Source organism: Gorilla gorilla, chromosome 2, assembly GCF_029281585.2.
Source record: "Gorilla gorilla gorilla isolate KB3781 chromosome 2, NHGRI_mGorGor1-v2.1_pri, whole genome shotgun sequence".
Taxonomy (NCBI): Eukaryota; Metazoa; Chordata; class Mammalia; order Primates; family Hominidae; genus Gorilla; species Gorilla gorilla.
In genome coordinates, this window is record NC_086017.1 from 144,651,071 (window position 1) to 144,670,163 (window position 19,093).

The window sequence follows — 19,093 nt, forward strand, 5'->3', positions numbered from 1 at the left end:
ACCAGGCTGTAGCCAGATTCCAGAGACCACATCCTCGCTTAGTGCCTTCCTCTGCCCTGTCCTGCTTTCCTCACTCCCCCTTTTCCTGAGAGTACTCCTTAATGATTTGCGAGTTCCAGGATCCCTAACTCAGGCTCTGCTTCTGGAGAACCCAACCTGAGACATCTAGTAAGCTCTCAGACTCACTGGGATTTGCAAGCACATCTCTTTCATTATTAATTATTGATTAAAATAATTATTAAAATAATAAAATGTATTAATAATGAAGCAATCCACCCTCTGATCTCTGGAATGGATTGAAGTTCTATTTGGGTATTAAACACAGCTTTTCTTAGATGTCCCCTCCAGGAGGTCATTTGCATTGTTCTAACTACAGCTTCGTTGGTGCAAATCAAAGGTTGGTCCATGTAATCCTTGTGCAGCTGAGATGGCCTGGAGTCAATGAGGCACATGATAGGATGTAGGTCCGTGCAAGCATGTATAAGAAAAGGATCTGAGGATCTGAGGGGGGGGAAATCAAGAGTAATAGAGTCAGAAGGGCTCAGCTCCTCCATTTATCCCTTGGGTAAAGAGGCAAATCCCTGAGCCACAGTTTCCTCTTCTGCAAAGTGGGTATGATAGTCACAGTCCAGCCCACTTCTCAGTGTTTCTAGGGGGATCCAATGTGTGGATGCACATGAGCATGCTCTTCTGACTATTAGCATTATTTTGAGAACTTGCTATGTTCCTAGAACTGTACCAAGTGCTTTGGAGACATAAAACTAATGAGATATGGTCCCTGCCTCCAAAGAGTTAATGTGGCTTCAGTGGAGGAGCTGATATAAATGTGAGGGAGGGGCAGATGGGAGAGAGCACCCCTGCTGTGGGAGTCAGGAGGTAGACTTCGTGGTGGGTGCTCTACTCACTCACTAGCTATGTGAATGAGCAGAGCTTTCATTTTCTCACTTGTAAAGTGAGGATCTATTTTGGCTATCATATCTAGTTGCTGACTTAGTTGCTTAAGACAACAGTGAATCACTTGTCCTCTCATTCTGTGATTTAGGCAGAATTCAGCAGGGATAACTCTTCTCTGTATCACGTGGCCTCTGCTGGGGCTGGAACACCCAAAAATGGCTTCTTCATTTAGCTTGTCTGGTGACTCAATTGTGCATCTCTTTTTCTCTCTCCCTGTGACCACTCCGTGTAGCTAGCTTAGACCTCCTCATATCATGACAGCCTGACATAGTCAAACTTCTGATATAGCACCTGAGTGAGCACAGAAGCTACCAGGCCTCTTAACACCTGGGCTTGAAAGTCTCTGGACATCACTTATACCACATTCTAGTGGTCAAAGCAGTCATAAGACTATCCTAGATTCAACAGGGAGAGAAATAAATTCAACTTCTTGATGAGACAATGGGAAGGTCACATTGAGAAAGCGATTGTGGAGTGGAGATAATTGTTGTAGCTGCCAATGCAAGTGTGAGCCACTTTAGGATCGTAATAGAATTTACCTCATAACGTCATTGAGATGATTAATTTGATAATGTATGTCAAGCCCTTAGCACAGTGCCTGGCAGTTAGTGAGCAGTCAATAAATGCCATCTATTATTAATTATCATATAAAATTGCTATAATAGCTACTAGTACAGTAACTCCAAGTTGGCATCACCAGCCACCTGGTCACCTCACTTAAACCCAGGGTCCTAACCATTGGGGAAAAAAATGGAAAAATAATTTACACTCTCAACCACAAAACTTCAGAGTAGTGCCATTCTGTCTATGCCCATAGCCCAGAACAGGCTGCCTCTGTTCCCTGCTGGTTCTAGTAGATTATCGTTCTGGTCACAGGGCCTTGCAGCCAAGGTGAGGAGCACAGATTGGGACAAAATAGGTAACAAACTCTCATACAGTTTTCAGATACAGGAAGTTCATCCAGCCATTCCTGTTATTCTGTCAGAGCGATCTGTGCACACACAAGGCCCCCGCAGTTTATATAAGCTTCCGACAGCCAAGCTGGCAAGACTTTTGGCCCCCTTTGCCAATAAGGCACTATTTGCATTGGAAGCTAGACACAAATAATGGTGCTTGAGACCTGCTGAACTCTGTGTCCAGTCAACTCAAATCAGGAATGGAATTCAAGGCCAGAAGTCACAGAAGGTCACTATTTTACTTTCTGGAGGATTTTGCAATCCCAGAAAGTCCCTTCAAATCTCCAGAGACCTGCAGAATAAGTGTGCTTCTGTGATCTCAGCTTGTTTGCTGGTGCTGTCTGCGTGGCTGACTGAGCCAGTGTACTTGCCTGCAACAGTAGCCTGATCATAGTCACTCCAGCTCAAGCATCTCTGGGAGAACCAGGCATCCTCTCTTTCTGCCATAATGTCAGGGACTTAGGTGGGGAAGCTGGATTTGGACTTTAAGGGTGAGATGGAAGACACATATAACCTTTGGCTGGGGTTCCAATGAATGCCCTGTTGGCAGTGGGTCCTAAGTCACCAAGGAAAAACCTCAGGCCACATGAAGAACTCATCTAGAAGATGGAGCAAAAACTATAGACAGATGATCCAACCGTGATTCTGTGAAGCATGTTCCCAAATCACAGATGTTACAAATCCAATGTCAACAACAACTAGTCACAAGTTAAGTACTTTCATGCATAAACAAAGAGAGAAAACCCAGGGAGGTTGGAACAAATGATGCTCAAAGTCAAGGTGGCCATTTCTGCATCCTCACTGCTATAGAAAGGTTTTCAGATTCTATTAGTTAAATAATAACCCTAGACCAGATACTGATCTAGATTTATTTTCTAGTGATCACATTTTGCCTGTTATAAATATGCCTCAGACAGATGAGAATCTGACTCAACATTCTCATATCCCATGGAATTAAGAAGATTTAAATAAGGTAATGTGGTGATCCATGCTAACAGCAGTCATGATTCAAGATGATGTCATGACAGAATTTTCTATTTCATCCACAGTGGTCATAAGGGTGTAAAAAGTCTCCTCCTGGAGGACAGGGTACAGAAACTTGTTGCATCAAAATTTAATTCAATCCAATTTAGAAAGATATTTGTTTTTTGTGTGTTATATTAAAAAGCCAGATGCTAAAGTATAGGTGAACCATAGTTAAAACTATTGGAAAATGTTGAACACAGATACAGTTTTTTAAAGGGGTTTATTGATTAGCTCTGTAGTTTTCAGGACATGGTGCATGGGAAGATGAGAAGAAAGAAGTTTCCAGTCTAATGGGGAGACATAGTGCAATAAATGTAACCATAATACAAGTGCTATCATCCAGGGCAATCTACACATACCAAGAACCTATTCTGTGCCAGGCCCTGACTTGTGTGCTGGGACTACAGAGACTTGGTTCCTTCCAAGTCTCACCATCTGGTGGAAGAGACGTGCCCATAAGCAAGCTTAGCCCACTGTGATAAGTTCAAGAGCATGCATGAGCTTGGGGAGCCATGGAAATACAGAGGGTCTCCTAACCCAGCTTGGTGATGGTAGCGGCAGAGGAGTTTCAAGGAAGGCTTCCTGGGGCAGGTTACCTCTGAGCTTGGACTTGGGGATGAGTAGGAGTGAGTGAGGTGAGGATGCTGGAAGGAATGGAGGAGCATGGTGCAGGTGGAGGAAAGAACACAGACCAAATAAACTCCAAGACTGGAAGTGTTGATGCTGCTGTAGGGTGGGGATAAAGATGGAAACATACTGGGCCAGCTGTGTGCACCATATCAGGGGCCCTGGGGAGCCATCAATGGAGTTTAAGCAGAGGAGATACAGGCCCAGGTTTGGGCTTTGGACAGAGTACTGTGGCTATTTGTGTGTGGAACTCAGGAAGAGGAGGAACTAGAGGTGGGGAGATGAGCTAAGAGGCCACTGAGAGTACCACAGGTGAGAGGTGACAAGCTTCCGATCCCAGACCATGGTGGCTGCAGAATGTGAAAACTTCTCAAGAGATACAAGAAGCAGGACTCATAATATACAGGAGGCCGTGATGGTTGCATTTGGAAGGAAGAGAAGGAAGGAAAGCAGGAACACATCTTTCCCTGGTTTCCAGCTCACATGGGTTCACCAGTTGAAGCATAGACTAGGAGAAGCCAGCAGGTTCAGGAGGCAGCCAGTGGCTTCATTTTGGACACCTTGATGTGAGGTCTGAGTATATGTTTCCAGTAAGAAGTTCAGTGGCAGGTCCATAGCTACTGAAGGAAAGATTGGTGGTGGAATTATCAACGCAGGACGTGGCCTGGAGACGACTCATGAGTATGTTCAAATCATGAGTATGATGGAGACCAACACAGACCCAGGATGCGCTCCTCGGAAAAAAAGCGGGCTCAGGGTGGGCACTGGGAAGCCCACAGTGAAGGGACGGCAGAGGAAAAGGGATGGGCAAAAATGTGCTACTAAAACACCAAAGGGGAAAGCGCTGAGTATATAAAGGCCAGAGACATTCATTCTAAGGACAGTGATCTGGGAAAGAAAGCTGGAGGAGATGGTGTTCCAGCCAAATGATGGATGGGGTTTCAGCAGCAGAGGGAGAAGGGGTCCCCCGGGGAGTGAAGAAATCAGAAGAAAAAGCCCCGGAGAACAAGATTTCTTTGAAGAAACGCCTGCAAGCTGCCTCTCGTTTGTCTCTCTCAATCCCTATCCCTCTTGCCCCGCTCCTCTCTCTCCTCACACCCCCTTTCTTTTCTCCCTCCCTCTCTCTTTCTCTTTTTCGCCTCCCTCACCCTCTCTCCCATCAAAAAGATCAATCAGACTAATCCACAGTCTGACCTGAGTGGGATTCCTTATTTTTCCCACGGAGCCACTAAGAATAACCCCCATCAGTCTCCATAACTGGCAAGGCCCCTGCCACGAGGGGAATAGTCCAGGCTACCACCAGCCCCTGCCACTGCTCTGCACACCTCCCTCTTCAAGGGCCCGGCCTGTTGTCCTCGGGTTTGGACCGGGTTCGCTCTTTTGTAGAAACGAGGCCTGGAGAACACCTTGCACGATGCCAAGCACTGGCATGACATGGAGCTCCAGAACCTGGGCGCTGTGGTCGGCCGGCTGGAGGCGGAGCTCAGGGAAATCCGCGCGGAGGCGGAGCAGCAGCAACAGGAGCGCGCGCATCTGCTGGCCCGCAAATGCCAGCTGCAGAAGGACGTCGCGTCCTACCACGCCCTGCTGGACAGGGAGGAGAGCGGGTAAGCCTCGCTTCCGCGTCAATTATCCAAGAGATGCATATTCATGGCTTTAAAAATAATTATTTTCCAAACACTGTAGAAGTATTTAAGAAGAAATCACCCCAGACTTCCTCTCACATAGGCACCCATTCCCACAGCCTAGCTGTGTCCTTCCTTTCCTATTCACATACAAATAATAAATATAATATATTCACATACTAATACATTTTCTATATGTATGCATATTTATGTATGTATATATACACACATACATTCACATACATGTGTATACCTAGGACGTACATAATAGCTGTTAGGAATGTTTCAGTTGCTTGTAATAGAACCTAATTAATGAGGCTATAAACCAGTGCTCCTGAAACTAATGTGCACTCAAAACCCTGCGCATCTTTTTTTTTTTTTTTTTTTTTTTTTTTGGATACAGGGTCTCGTCTCGGTATGTTGCCCAGGCTGGTCTCGACTCAAACCCCTGGGCTCAAGTGATCCTCTCACCTAAGCCTCCAGAATAGCTGGGATTACAGGTGTGAGCCGTGACACCCCAGCTGGGCATCTTTTTTAAATGCAGATTCTGCTTCAGTACGTCTGGGTTGGGGTCTGAGAGTCTTCCTTTCTAACAAGCTCCCAAGTGATGACTATACTGCTGCTCCACAGACTACACTCTGAGCAGCAAAGATGTGTAAATCATTTATTTAAGAGTCCCAGAAATAGGTGATCTAGGCTGCTCAAAGATTTCATTAAGGACTCAAGCTCTTTTCATCTTTCTAACATACCATGATAACATTGGCTTTTTGTCTTTATCTTTGTCACCCCATGGTTACCATATGCCAGCCACAGATCCAAACATCACATCCTCATTCCTGGCCAGAAGTGGGAGAGAAGAGGCAGCAGCAAAAAAAAAAAAAAAAAAAAAAAAAAAAAAAAAAAAAGGCTTTTTCTTGAATGACCCTCTCCTTTAATCAGTGAAGGAAAGACATTTTGAGGCTTGCAGTGGACTGTCCCTTATATCTCATTGGCCAGAACCTGCTTATACTGGCCATACCCATCTGCAAGGGAGGCTAAGAAAGCAACTCTTTAGCTTTTCCAGACTCCATAGTGGAGGCAGGCAAGGGGTTGGGACTAGGAGTTTAGTCTGCCATAATTACACACACACACTTGCACTCACTCTTTTTTTAATAGATAAGGATTCCAGAGGCATATACATCAGCCTTGGGCCTTAGCTTCCTTGCCAACTCTTTCCAGAAACCCAGGCCCTTATTTTGTGTCATAGTTCTATGCCTTCTTATTTCCCTCCAAGGCCCCTTGTCTGACATATGTTGAATAAGGAATAGAGACAGCTTAGTGATTGTATCATCCAACCCCTCCTGATTCAAGAGAGAACACAAAGACCCAGAATGGAAAAAGATTTGCGCATGATCACACAGGAGGCGGAGACAGCACTGGGACGGGAGCCCAGGTCTCCTGCTCTCTCCAACAGTGTAACATCTCTTTATTCAGAAGGCGGGAGAGCCTCAAGGAAGCGACCTAACCACGCCCTGCTTTCAAATGGAAAATATGTCATCCAGCTCCTCTCCAACTGTCTTTTATTGAATTGATTTTTGTTGATTATAAAAGCCAGATGTTCCTAACAAAGTATTTTTTTTTCAGATGCCTATGAGCATCTGAATAAACACACAAAGTCAGTTTAAACAAACAGCAAGAGCAGTGAGTTAGGCTGAGTTACTTCTTAAGAATCTATGTGCTACGTTCATTTAGTGAGTGCCAAGGCAGACCTGACTCTTGATTATTTTCGTTTATCCTCCAAACCCTGCCAAGACAACCTCATGATCCGTGTTTTACAGACAGGAAACAAAGCCTCCGAGAGCTTAAGTCATGGCCCAAGGTCTCACAGCAAGTAACCATGGAGTAATTATTTAAAACCCAAAACTATCTTGTTCCAAAGGCCAGATTCTTTCATGAGACGGCCCCCTTTCTCGTAATCCTATTGTGATAGAATGACCGATTTTCCTCACCCATTGCTTCTGACTCCTATGTGTTTCCTTTCAGCTGATGGAGAAACTTCCTCTTTTCATGAAGAAAACACCCTTCCTCAACAGCTGACCCACGAAGTTGCTTGAGGAGCTTTCTCCTGAGCTCCAGTCCCTGCTGGATTCCCTGGTTAATTCAGCTTGAGCTGAAAAGCTTCCTGGAAGTGGGGAGGATCCTTCTGCTTTAATCTGAGTAGTCTGTAGCTTGAGCAATCTCCCTTGTCCTCTTTCAAATAAATGCTTTGTGCGCAGCGTCCAGTTTGCCCACCTTGTTCAACTCACTCTAGGGTCGAGATGGATATCACTTTGTCTGTCTGGCCTTTGCTCACAGAGCTATGCTTGAAGGCTTCTGGAAGGATTACCTTGAGTGTGACGCCATCTGCCTCCCTAGGGTCACCTGCTCTTGGGTTTGTCAACATAAAAGTGCTGCGGAGGCAAAAGCAGTGCTCATGGCACGCAGGATTGACGCAGTCTGGGACAAAAAACAACAACACTCTTGCTCGAGAGGGGATTAGTGTGGTGCTTTATCACATGTTTCATAATTACAGGCATCATGGAGTATTCAGACCTCTTTAATATACTCTGCATGCATATTCATGTGCAGACACACACATTTCACTTGCTATTGGCAGAGCACCTCTCAATCAGTTAAAAGGGAACTTCAGTCTAAGCCCAATCTAAACCCATTCAATCTAAGTGGGGGATTAATTACACTGTGGTTGCTCACCCCACTTACAGCCTCAGAATTTTCTTCCAGGGTCCTTTCTCCAGTTCTCTCAGGGCCTAAGCCAGCCAAATATAGTTCATGCATCTGCCACCTACCCAGGCAAGACTCTCTTGCCTTCTGATTAAAATTGAAACCACCACCTGTGTCCTACCACAGGTTCTCAGTGTCTCTAAAACTGAAAGGAAAAAAAAAAAAAAAGCCCAACTTTAATTTGGTCATTCCTCCCTCAAACTTCTGTTGGTCTACCTATCACACAGAATTACAGACCAAAATATCCAAGCTGAGTCTTTGTGTTTGTGAGCTGCTAATCCAGACAGGGGGATGTATCCAACATGGGTACATTTGAAAACCCCCATACCTGAGGGTCCAAATAACCAAGGCCCGCACAAACAAAAGAACATTTATTTATCCTTAAGGATTGCTTATAAGAGAAGAAAGGTGGCCAGGCGCGGTGGCTCATGCCTGTAATCCCAGCACTTTGGGAGGCCAAGGTGTGCAGACCACAAGGTCAGGAGTTCGAGACCAGCCTGGCAAATATGGTGAAACCCCGTCTCTACTAAAAATACAGACATTAGCCAGGCTTGGTGGCGGGCGCCTGTAGTCCCAGCTACTCAGGAGGCTGAGGCAGAAGAATCGTTTGAACCCAGGAGGCGGAGGTTGCAGTGAGCTGAGATTGTGCCACTGCACTCCAGCCTGGGCAACAGAGCAAGACTATCACACACAAAAAATAAATAAATAAAAGGCAAGATATATGGTATCCTGGTTGGAATTGCTACAACTCGTTTTCCTTTTTGGCCTGCAAGAGCAAAGGAATTGTATTAAAGATCACATGAGCAGAACCACTATTTACAATGTGCATAGCCCCTTGACATAGGTCAGTTTGTTGTTTGAGACATGGAAATAGGCAAGACACCCTAAAACTACATTTTAGCAAAGTATCCATCTCCATAGCTGCACACTATGGGGCTGCCCACAATTGAACCGCCCGCGTACAAGAGTCTTGCCAGAAAACAAAGTGGGTGGCTGGCCTTGCTATGTTGGATGCACAAGACACTGAGGTCTGTTTCTTTTCTGTCTTTCTTGTTACTATTAATTTTTGGTCCCTCAGGCAAGACCTAAATTCCTAACCTAAATGTAGCTGGAGGCTTCAAAGGTGACAGTCCCCAAAAGGTCAGCCATCAAAAGGAGGTACTTCTATGACCGAATGGCCATGCAGTTTTTAGAACCTGGAAGTCGTTTAGCCACTGGAAAGACGGGAGAATGTATCTGCGCACACTCCTGAGTTTCCACCAGACAGCATGCTGTGCAGGGCTGCACACACTTGGTCTCCTCCGCACCATCATCTCAAAGAGCAGCTGCCGTAAATCATTCAGTTAATCACCCTTTGGCAGGGAGAGCCGTGGCAGACTGGTGCTTCCAGTTCCCAGCACAGGCTCTTGCTGTTTCTAATGAGGCTTCATTAACAGGTATGAGAAGGCACTGCTGGCCCCCCAACTCTGCCAGGGCCTTGTTTAAATCAGGCTTCCTCTCACAACATCCCAGTACAATTACGCTTTGGCAGTGGTTCACTGACAGGTGGCAGGGGAGGCTGCTGCTTGTATTGGTGTCAAGGACAGAGCATTTGTTCTGGAGCAGACCAGAGCAGGGCTCCCAATGGACACCTCCTGAAACACAACCGAGCTCTATTTCCACACCAGGCAACTCCACTGGCCTCTGGCCTAGCTTCTGAAGGGCTGTGTGAACTCCCAATGAGATTGCTAGAGCATCCATGGCTTTCAGATTCAACATTCTTTTATATCAAGATCCTTAAATCTTACCTTCATGATCATCTGTAACACTTCTTAGCATGTACTGGTACCCAGACATTTTGATGCATTTTGGGGATACCAATGAAAAGAAGGCCCAGTTTCTGCCCTCATGGGTTTACAGCCTTGGTGAGTGCAGGTGTGCTCACTGAAGGATCAACAATGCAAAGGATAAGAAAAGCAAAGCAGACAGAGCAGCACATTACAGTTTTCACAACCCCTTCATAGATTCATTTTGTCATCAAAGGTATAAAAATAGACATCTGAGTCTGACCTCACTTGGTTTTCAGCAAGTTGATTTAGCAAGAACCATCAAGCACCATGCCTGTCTCTGATTGTCTCCACACACCCCATAGATATTATTTTATAAACCCTTACATTGTCTTGCTTGTTTTGAGAAAAGGATGGGTTGTTTCTTTGGAGACAAATCTAGAATCTTATCTGGGATTGCCAGACTTAGGAAATAAAAATATAGAATGCCCAGTTTAATTTAAATTTCAGATTAAAAAAGGAAGAGGTTTTTAGTATAAGTATGTCTCACATGTTGCATGAGACATACTTATTCTAAAACATTATCTGGCAGCTGTAATAATATCAGACAGAAGCACTCCATACTTCATATTCCCCATATAGTTATCTGACATCAAGCAATTCATAAAGGTTTGCCTAGCACTTCCAGTTGGGACATCCCAATACACAAGAAGGGGAAAGGATGACCCAGACTGTGTCTTTACCCATTCTTGATTGGAAACTCAGTCCCCTGACACAAAAGCACCATCGTGTTTGAGAAATTAGTCTGCTAGTTTAGTGAAGAAATAAAGCAAACTGTTTTCTCAGCTGAAGTAACTGGTTTGATTGGATCATATTGACTGGTTATTTTGAACAAATGGTTGAGCAGGAACAGGAATAGATCCCAGCATAGACATGTGGTGTTGCAGAGTCGACAGAATTTTCGCTATCATGCCCAAGAGGAAATATTCCATTTTCTCCTGCTCTGAGAGTGGAAGGTAATTTGCACCACAGGGAGTCCAGTTTTCAGTGTAATTCTGGGATTGGACAAAAAAACATGTTGCATCTTAAAGAAAGGGCTTTGCAAAATGGATGAGCAAAAACTACTAAATTTCTTTGGACAAATCATGCATACTTTGTTTTTGTTTTGTTTTTATCTGCAGCTAAAGTTCTTACTGACATCCTAGACAGGAAAAATGTATAAATGGGGTTCACAACTTTAAAAAGACAAAGGCAAACCTGACAAGATGATTAAGACAAGTTGTCACTAACTCCCTGGATGATAATTAATGGTGTTGTGGTTGCTTTGAGAAGAAAACAAAAGGAGAGGGGACAGGAAATCAATAGACTAGTGGTAGGTTCAGCCCCTCATTGTTTAGTACCAGCAACCAAAAGAAAAGAAGCAAGAGAAACACGTAGGGTAATAAATTGTCCTGAGGAAGTGAAATAGTGGGTTTACACATTACTTTGGGAATTCAGTCTTAGCAGTTCACCAGAGCAACAATCATGCTGAGTAGTGGAAAGCTCCCTCCAAAACTAAATCCTTTTCCTCAATAAATATTTATGCAGTCCCTGTTATATGTCAATGCCATGTTAGAGGCCAAGAATATGAAGATGTACGAAATGTGAACCTGCCCTTAAATAATCTAGATTAGCACTGTCCAATAGAAACAGAATGCAAGCTACATATGTAATTTTAATTTTTCTAATAGCCATATCTTAAAAAGGGAAAAATAAACAGGTGAAATTAATTTTAATATATTTTAATTATCTTGTTATGTCCAAAATTCTATTATTTCATAATGTAATCAATATATTTAAATTATTAATGAGAGTTTTATATTTTTGGTACTAAGTTTGAAATCTGGCTTATGTTTTACCTTAATAGCCCATCTCAATTCAGATACTAAATCTTCATCAGAAATACTTGAGCTATATTTAGATTTCATAAAATTTATAGTTGAAAAAGTAAATTGATGTACCCAAGCTGTTCCAAACATACTTAAAAGTTTTCCAATAACTGAATTTAAGATCACAAAATTTGTTTTCCTTTGATCTTCATATCCACATTGACATAAAGTGGTTCATCTTTTTCAGAAGAGTTCGTGTGACTTTGAAGCAAAAGCACATCAGTTTCAAAACTACACCTGTCTAAGTTAAGTAAATTCATTAAGTCTTGTATCTCATTCAGTATTTATTAACATCATGTTCAAGGAGGTATTACATATATTGAGAATCAACTCTAAATGTATCAACATAAAAAATCCCATTTCAAATTTTTCTTATAAGTTTTACAGGACAAATATTTTACACAGCTTAAGATTTTAATTAAATTTTTAATTAATTAAAATTAAATAACACTTAAAATTCAGTTCTTCCATCACACTAGTCATATTTCAAGAGCTCAATAGCCACATGTGGCCAGTGGCTACCACAATGGACAGCATAGATTAAAGTTGACTAGAGGTAGGTGGGATCTACAATGGATTTGACCAGCTTGTGAAAAAATCGAGGTCATATTTGCATGATAATTTGTGACAAGTCCTGCTTTCCCACCAATTTACCTCACCAAATACATCTGAAATTCCTGGCAGGTGAGCGTCCCACCTAGAAACAGAGTGGCTACATTCCAACAGTTTTATAGGCCTCCTAATTGGCCCACGTAATCCTTCTACTGCACTGCACTGCTTCTCATAACTAGCTCTTTTGGAGGGAGTTTCCTCTACCAGAGACCTTGAGCCTCCCCTGACACAGGCCTTATTGTTTTCTTTCATACCCCTCTCCTTTCCTTAATCTCCTAACCACATAAGCCCTGGGAGAAGTGAGCTGAATCAAAGAGGCTAGCACGGCCTAACAACCAGCCCCCACCTGCTCAGTCAGACCACTCTGCCCGTCTCTTCTCTCCCTCATGGTGATTTTCTCTCCAAGGTCTCATAGCCTGTCTCTCAATCTAGCTTCAGGACCCACCTCAAATTACATCAGTTCTTCTGACAGCTCTGAACCCTATCTCTGGGCTGAATTCTCATTCCTGTTTCAGCCCCATGCAAATCAAGGCAAGTGACCAGGCATCTGTTTCAACATCCCCAGACACTTTCTGAGCTTTTTTTAAACATCATACACAAATCAATCAATGTAATCCATCACATAAACAGAACCAACGACAAAAACCACATGATTATCTCAATAGATGCAGAAAAGGCCTTAGACAAAATTCAACAGCCCTTCATGCTAAAAACTCTCAATAAACTAGGTATTGATGGAATGTATCTCAAAAAAAAAGAGCTATTTATGACAAACCCACAACCAATATCATACTGAATGGGCAAAAACTGGAAGCATTCCCTTTGAAAACCAGCACGAGACAAGGATGCCCTCTCTCACCACTCCTATTCAACATAGTGTTGGAAGTTCTGGCCAGGGCAATCAGGCAAGAGGAAGAAATAAAGCGTATTCAATTAGGAAAAGAGGAAGTCATATTGTCCCTGTTTGCAGATGACATGATTGTATATTTAGAAAACCCCATCGTCTCAGCCCAAAATCTCCTTAAGATGATAAGCAACTTCAGCAAAGTCTCAGGATACAAAATCAATGTGCAAAAATCACAAGCATTCCTATACACCAATAACAGAGAAACAGAGAGCCAAATCATGAGTGAACTCCCATTCACAATTGCTACGAAGAGAATAAAATACCTAGGAATCCAACTCATAAGGGACGTGAAGGATCTCTTCAAGGAGAACTACAAACCACTGCTCAATGAAATAAGAGCACACAAACAAATGGAAGAACATTCCATGCTCATATATAGGAAGAATCAATATCACAAAAATGGCCATACTGCCCAAGGTAATTTATAGATTCAATGCCATCCCCATCAAGCTACCAATGACTTTCTTCACAGAATTGGAAAAAACTACTTTAAAGTTCATATGGAACCAAAAAAGAGCCTGCATTGCCAAGACAATCAAAAAGAACAAAGCTGGAGGCATCACGCTACCTGACTTCAAACTATACTACAAGCCTACAGTAACCAAAACAGCATGGTACTGGTACCAAAACAGATATATAGACCAATGGAACACAACAAAGGCCTCAGAAATAACACCACACATGTACAACCATCTGATGTTTGACAAACCTGACAAAAACAAGAAATGGGGAAAGGATTCCCTGTTGAATAAATGGTGCTGGGAAAACTGGGTAGCCATATGCAGTAAGCTGAAACTGGATCCCTTCCTTACACCTTATACAAAAATTAATTCAAGATGGATTAAAGACTTAAATGTTAGACCTAAAACCATAAAAACCCTAGAAGAAAACCTATACAATACCATTCAGGACATAGGCATGGGCAAGGACTTCATGACTAAAACACCAAAAGCAATGGCAACAAAAGCCAAAATTGACAAATGGGATCTAACTGAACTAAAGAGCTTCTGCATGGCAAAAGAAACTACCACCAGAGTGAACAGGCAACCTACAGAATGGGAGAAAAGTTTTGGAATCTACCCATCTGATAAAGGGCTAATATCCAGAATCTACAAAGGACTTAAACAAATTTACAAGAAAAAACAAACAACCCCACCAAAAAGTGGGCAAAGGATATGAACAGACACTTCTCAAAAGAAGACATTTATGCAGCCAACAGACACATGAAAAAATGCTTGTCATCACTAGTCATCAGAGAAATGCAAATCAAAACCACAATGAGATACCATCTCACATCAGCTAGAATGGCGATCATTAAAAAGTCAGGAAACAACAGATGCTGGAGAGGATGTGGATAAATAGGAATGCTTTTACACTGTTGGGAGTGTAAATCAGTTCAACCATTGTGGAAGACAGTGTGGCAATTCCTCAAGGATCTAGAACTAGAACTACCATTTGATCCAGCGATCCCATTACTGGGTATACACCCAAAGGATTATAAATCATGCTACTGTAAAGACACATGCACACGTATGTTTATTGCGGCACTATTCACAATAGCAAAGACTTGGAACCAACCCAAATGTCCATCAGTGATAGACTGGATAAAGAAAATGTGGCACATATGCCATGGAATACTATGCAGCCATAAAAAAGGATGAGTTCATGTCCTTTGCAGAGACATGGATGAAACTGGAAACCATCATTCTCAGCAAACTATCACAAAGACAGAAAATCAAACACTTCATGTTCTCACTCATAGGTGGGAACTGAACAATGAGAACACTTGGACACAGGGCGGGGAACATCACACACCAGGACCTGTTGGGGTGGGGGGCGCTGGGGGAGGGATAGCATCAGGAGAAATACCTAATGTAAATGACGAGTTGATGGGTGCGCAAACCAACATGGCACATGTATACCTATGTAACAAACCTGCACATTGTGCACATGTACCCTAGAACTTAAATAATTTTAAAAAATTGTTTTAATTGAGGTAAAATACACATACATAATTTACCATCTTTACCATTTTTTTCTTTTTTTTTTTTTTTTTTTTTTTTTTGAGACAGAGTCTCACCCCGTCACCCAGGCTGGAGTGCGGTGGCGCCATCTCGGCTCACTGCAAGCTCCACCTCCCAGGTTCAAGCCATTCTCCTGCCTCAGCCTCCTGAGTAGCCGGGACTACAGGCGCCCTCCACCACGCCGGCTAATTTTTTGTATTTTTAGTAGAGACGGGGTTTCACCGTGTTAGCCAGGATGGTCTCGATCTCCTGACCTCATGATCCGCCCGCCTTGGCCTCCAAAAGTGCTGGGATTACAAGCATGAGCCACCGCACCCAGCCCCATCTTTACCATTTTTAAGTGTACACTTCAGTGGTAATAAATACATTTGTATTCTCTTTTTTTCCCTTCATTCCCCTTCTCCTGTACCCTTCTTGGTCTCTGGTAACCACCAGTCTATTCTCTATCTTCATAAGACCCATGGTTTTAGCTCCCACATATGAGTGAGAACATGACATGTTTGTCTTTCTGTGCCTGGCTTATTTCACTTAACATAATTTCTTCCACTTCCATCCACGTTGTTGCAAATGACAGGATTTCATTCTTATTATGGCTGAATAATATTCCATTGCATATATACCACATTTTCTTTATCCATTCATCCACTGATGGGCACTTAAGTTGACTACATATTTTGGAAGTTTTTTTTTTTTTTTTTTTTTTTTTGAGACAGAGTGGCACTTTGTTGCCCAGGCTGGAGTGCAGCGGTATGATCTCAGCTCACTGCAACCTCCGCCTCCCAGGTTCAAGCAATTCTCCTGCCTCAGCCTCCCATGTAGCTGGGAGGCGTGTGCCACCATGCCCAGTTAATTTTTGTATTTTTAGTGGACCCGGGGTTTTACCACGCTGGCCAGGCTTGTCTCGAACTCCTGACCTCAAGTGATCCGCCTGCCTTGGCCTCCCAAAGTGCTGAGATTACAGGCATGAGCCACCACACCCAGCCTGACTACATATTTTGACTAATGTGAACGATACTGTAATAAACAGAGTGCATATATCTCTTCAATACACTGATTTCCTTCCGTGGGGGTATATATCTCTAGCAGTGGAATTGCTGGATCAAGTTTTAGTTTTTTGAAGAACTTTCATACTGTTCTCCATAATGGCTGTACTAATTTACATTCCCACAAGCGGTGTACCAATGTTCCCCTGTGTCCATATCCTCTCCAGCATTTGTTATTGCCTGTCTTTTTGATACAAGCTTTTAACTGGGGTAAGGTGATATCTCATTGTGGTTTTGATTTGCATTTCCCTGATGATTAGTGATGTTGAGTATTTTTTCATACACCTGTTGGCTATTTGTATGTATACTTTTGAGAAATATCTATTCAGATCTTTTGCCTATTTTTAAATTGGATGATTTGTGTTTCTGCTATTGAGTTGTTTGAGCTCCTTATATATTCCTGTTGTTAATCCCTCGTCAGATGGATGGTTTGCAAATATTTTCTCCCATTCTGTGGGCTGTCTCTTCACTTTGTTAATTGTTTCCTTTGCTGTGCTTTTTAGCTTCATGAAATCCCAATTGTCTATTTTTGCTTTGGTTGCCTGTGCTTTGGAAGTCTTACACAAAAAATATTTGCCCAGCTCAATGTCCTGGAACATTTCCCAGTGTTTTCTTCTAGTACTTTCATAGCTTTAGGTCTTTCATTTAAGTCTTTAAACCATCTGATTTTATTTTTGTTTATGGTAAGAGACAGTGGTCTAGTTTCATTCTTCTGCATATAATTAGCCAGTTTTCCCAGCACCATTTATTGAAGAGGCTGTCCTCACTCTATTGTATATTCTTAGTGCCTTTGTTAAAGATGAGTTGGTTGTAAATGAATTGATTTATATCTTGGTTCTCTATTCTGTTCTATTGATGTGTGTGTCTGCTTTTTTGCCAGTGCCATGCTGTTTTGATTACTATAGCTTTGTAGTGAATTTTGAAGTCAGGTAGTGTGATGCCTCCAGCTTTGTTCTTTTTGCTCACTATTGCCTTGGTTATTTGGGGTCTTTTGTGGTTTCATATATATTTTAGGCTTTTTTTCTATTTCTGTGAAGAATGTTATTGCTATTCTGATAGGGATTTCATTGAACCTGTAAATTGCTTTGGGTAGTATTGTTATTTTAACAATATTAATTCTTCCAATCCATGAGCATGGAATATCTTTCCATTTTTTTGTGTCCTCTTCTATTTTTTTCAGAGTTTTATAGTCTTCCTTATATAGATCTTTTACTTTGTTAGACTGATTTCTAGATATTTTATATTTTTGTACCTTGTAAATGGGATTGCTTTCTTGATTTCTGTTTCAGATTGTTTGCTGTTGGTGTATATAAATGCTACTGATTTTTGTGTGTTAATTTTGTATCCTGCAACTTTGCTGAATTTGTTTATCAGTTCCAGTAGTTTTTTGGTGGGGCCTTTAGGTAGTTCTAGGTATAAAATCAAGTCATCTATGAACAAGACCAATTTGATTTATTTCTTTCCAGTTTGGATGCCCTTTAGTTTATGTTCTTGCCTAATTGCTCTGGCCAGGACTTCCAGTGTTATGTTGAATAACCATAGTAAAAGTGGGCATCCAGCCAGGCACAGTGGCTCACACCTTTAATACCAGCAGTTTGGGAGGCTAAGGCAGGAGGATCATTTGAGCACAGGAGTTTGAGACCAGCCTGGGCAACATAAGGAGACCCCATCTCTATAAAATAAAATTTAAAAAAATTAGCTGGATGTGGTGTATCACACCTGTGATCCCTGCTACTTGTGTGTCACAGGATCCTTGGGGCATTGCTTTTCTCCCATCCAAGTATTAACCAGGCCTGACCCTGCTTAGCTTCCAAGACCAGACAAGATCAGGCCCCTTCAGGGTTGTACGCCCGTAGATGGGGTGTCACTTTTCTGGCCAGAAATCTCGGTGGTCAGTGGCATCTTTGCTCAAGCTTTGCTCAGGCCCGCTGGGCTCATTCCACCTACTCAGCCTGGCAGGCTGTGCTCAGCTCACGCAGCTGGCCTGAATCCCATTCCAGCCAAGGGTGAGCCAGGCACGGAGTGGCAAGGGGTGTGTGAGCAAGCAAGTGTGAGGTCTGGCCACTTCTCACAGCCAGGCACACTGGCTGCAGTGGGGTGGGCAGCTCCAGGTGCTGGCACAGGCGCTGGCTCCCTGTGAGTCTGCAGCTGGACCAGGCATACTGCAAGCAGCTTCTACAGCTGGCATCAGGAAACGCTGTGGTGCCCAGAAGCTTGGAGATGCCAGGAACTGCAGAGCCCCAAATAGGGTGTCACAGCCCTGGTTCGGGGAGCTCCTAGGTCTGGGCTCCCCAAAGGGCCACAACTCTTCTCTCCTTCTCTCTTTTCTCTTCTTATCACCTGCAATGTGGTGAGCAATGGGTGTGTTTCAGCCCTGTTTGTGTTACAGCTCTTTCAGCCCTGGTACCCCAAGTCCCACGTCCAGGAAGAATGAGGTATGCGGGCAAGTGGAGGGTGAGCAAGGCAAAATGGTGTTTTACTGAGCCACAGAACAGCTCAGAGGAGACCCACAGTGGGTAGCTCTTCTCTGAAGGCAGGTCATCCTGATGAGAGTCCAGCTCTCAGCAGAGAGGAGACCCACAGTGGGTAGCTCCTCTCTGCAGGCAGGTCATCTTGATGTCTGCCCAAGTCTGGCTGAGTCCAGGGTTTTTATGGTCTTCAAAGGGGAGGAATGATCAGCAATGCATGCTGATTGGCCTATGGGCGGCCATGGGTGGGGAGAGGCTGGGCAGCAGAAGCAGGAATTTCCAAGCCTGTGAGGGCTTCCCTGGCCCCCAAGACTGCAGGAATGCCCGAGTCTGCAGCCGCAGCTGGGCAGCCTCACTTTGCTCCACAATCAGAGTGGGTGCCAGGAGCAGAGAGAGG

General features: G+C 43.2%; 1 protein-coding gene across 1 annotated transcript in view; it reads left to right on the top strand.

Moving 5' to 3' along the window:
* Positions 1 to 7,449, top strand: part of BFSP2 (beaded filament structural protein 2) — a 75,239-nt gene extending 67,790 nt beyond the window's left edge. Inside the window, exons 6-7 of the mRNA XM_055380907.2 lie at positions 4,950 to 5,170; positions 7,211 to 7,449. Coding sequence (XP_055236882.2) covers positions 4,950 to 5,170; positions 7,211 to 7,214 — 225 coding nt within the window. The 3' untranslated portion in view covers positions 7,215 to 7,449. The remainder of the gene's footprint in view (positions 1 to 4,949; positions 5,171 to 7,210) is intronic.
* The last annotated feature ends 11,644 nt before the right edge of the window (positions 7,450 to 19,093 follow it).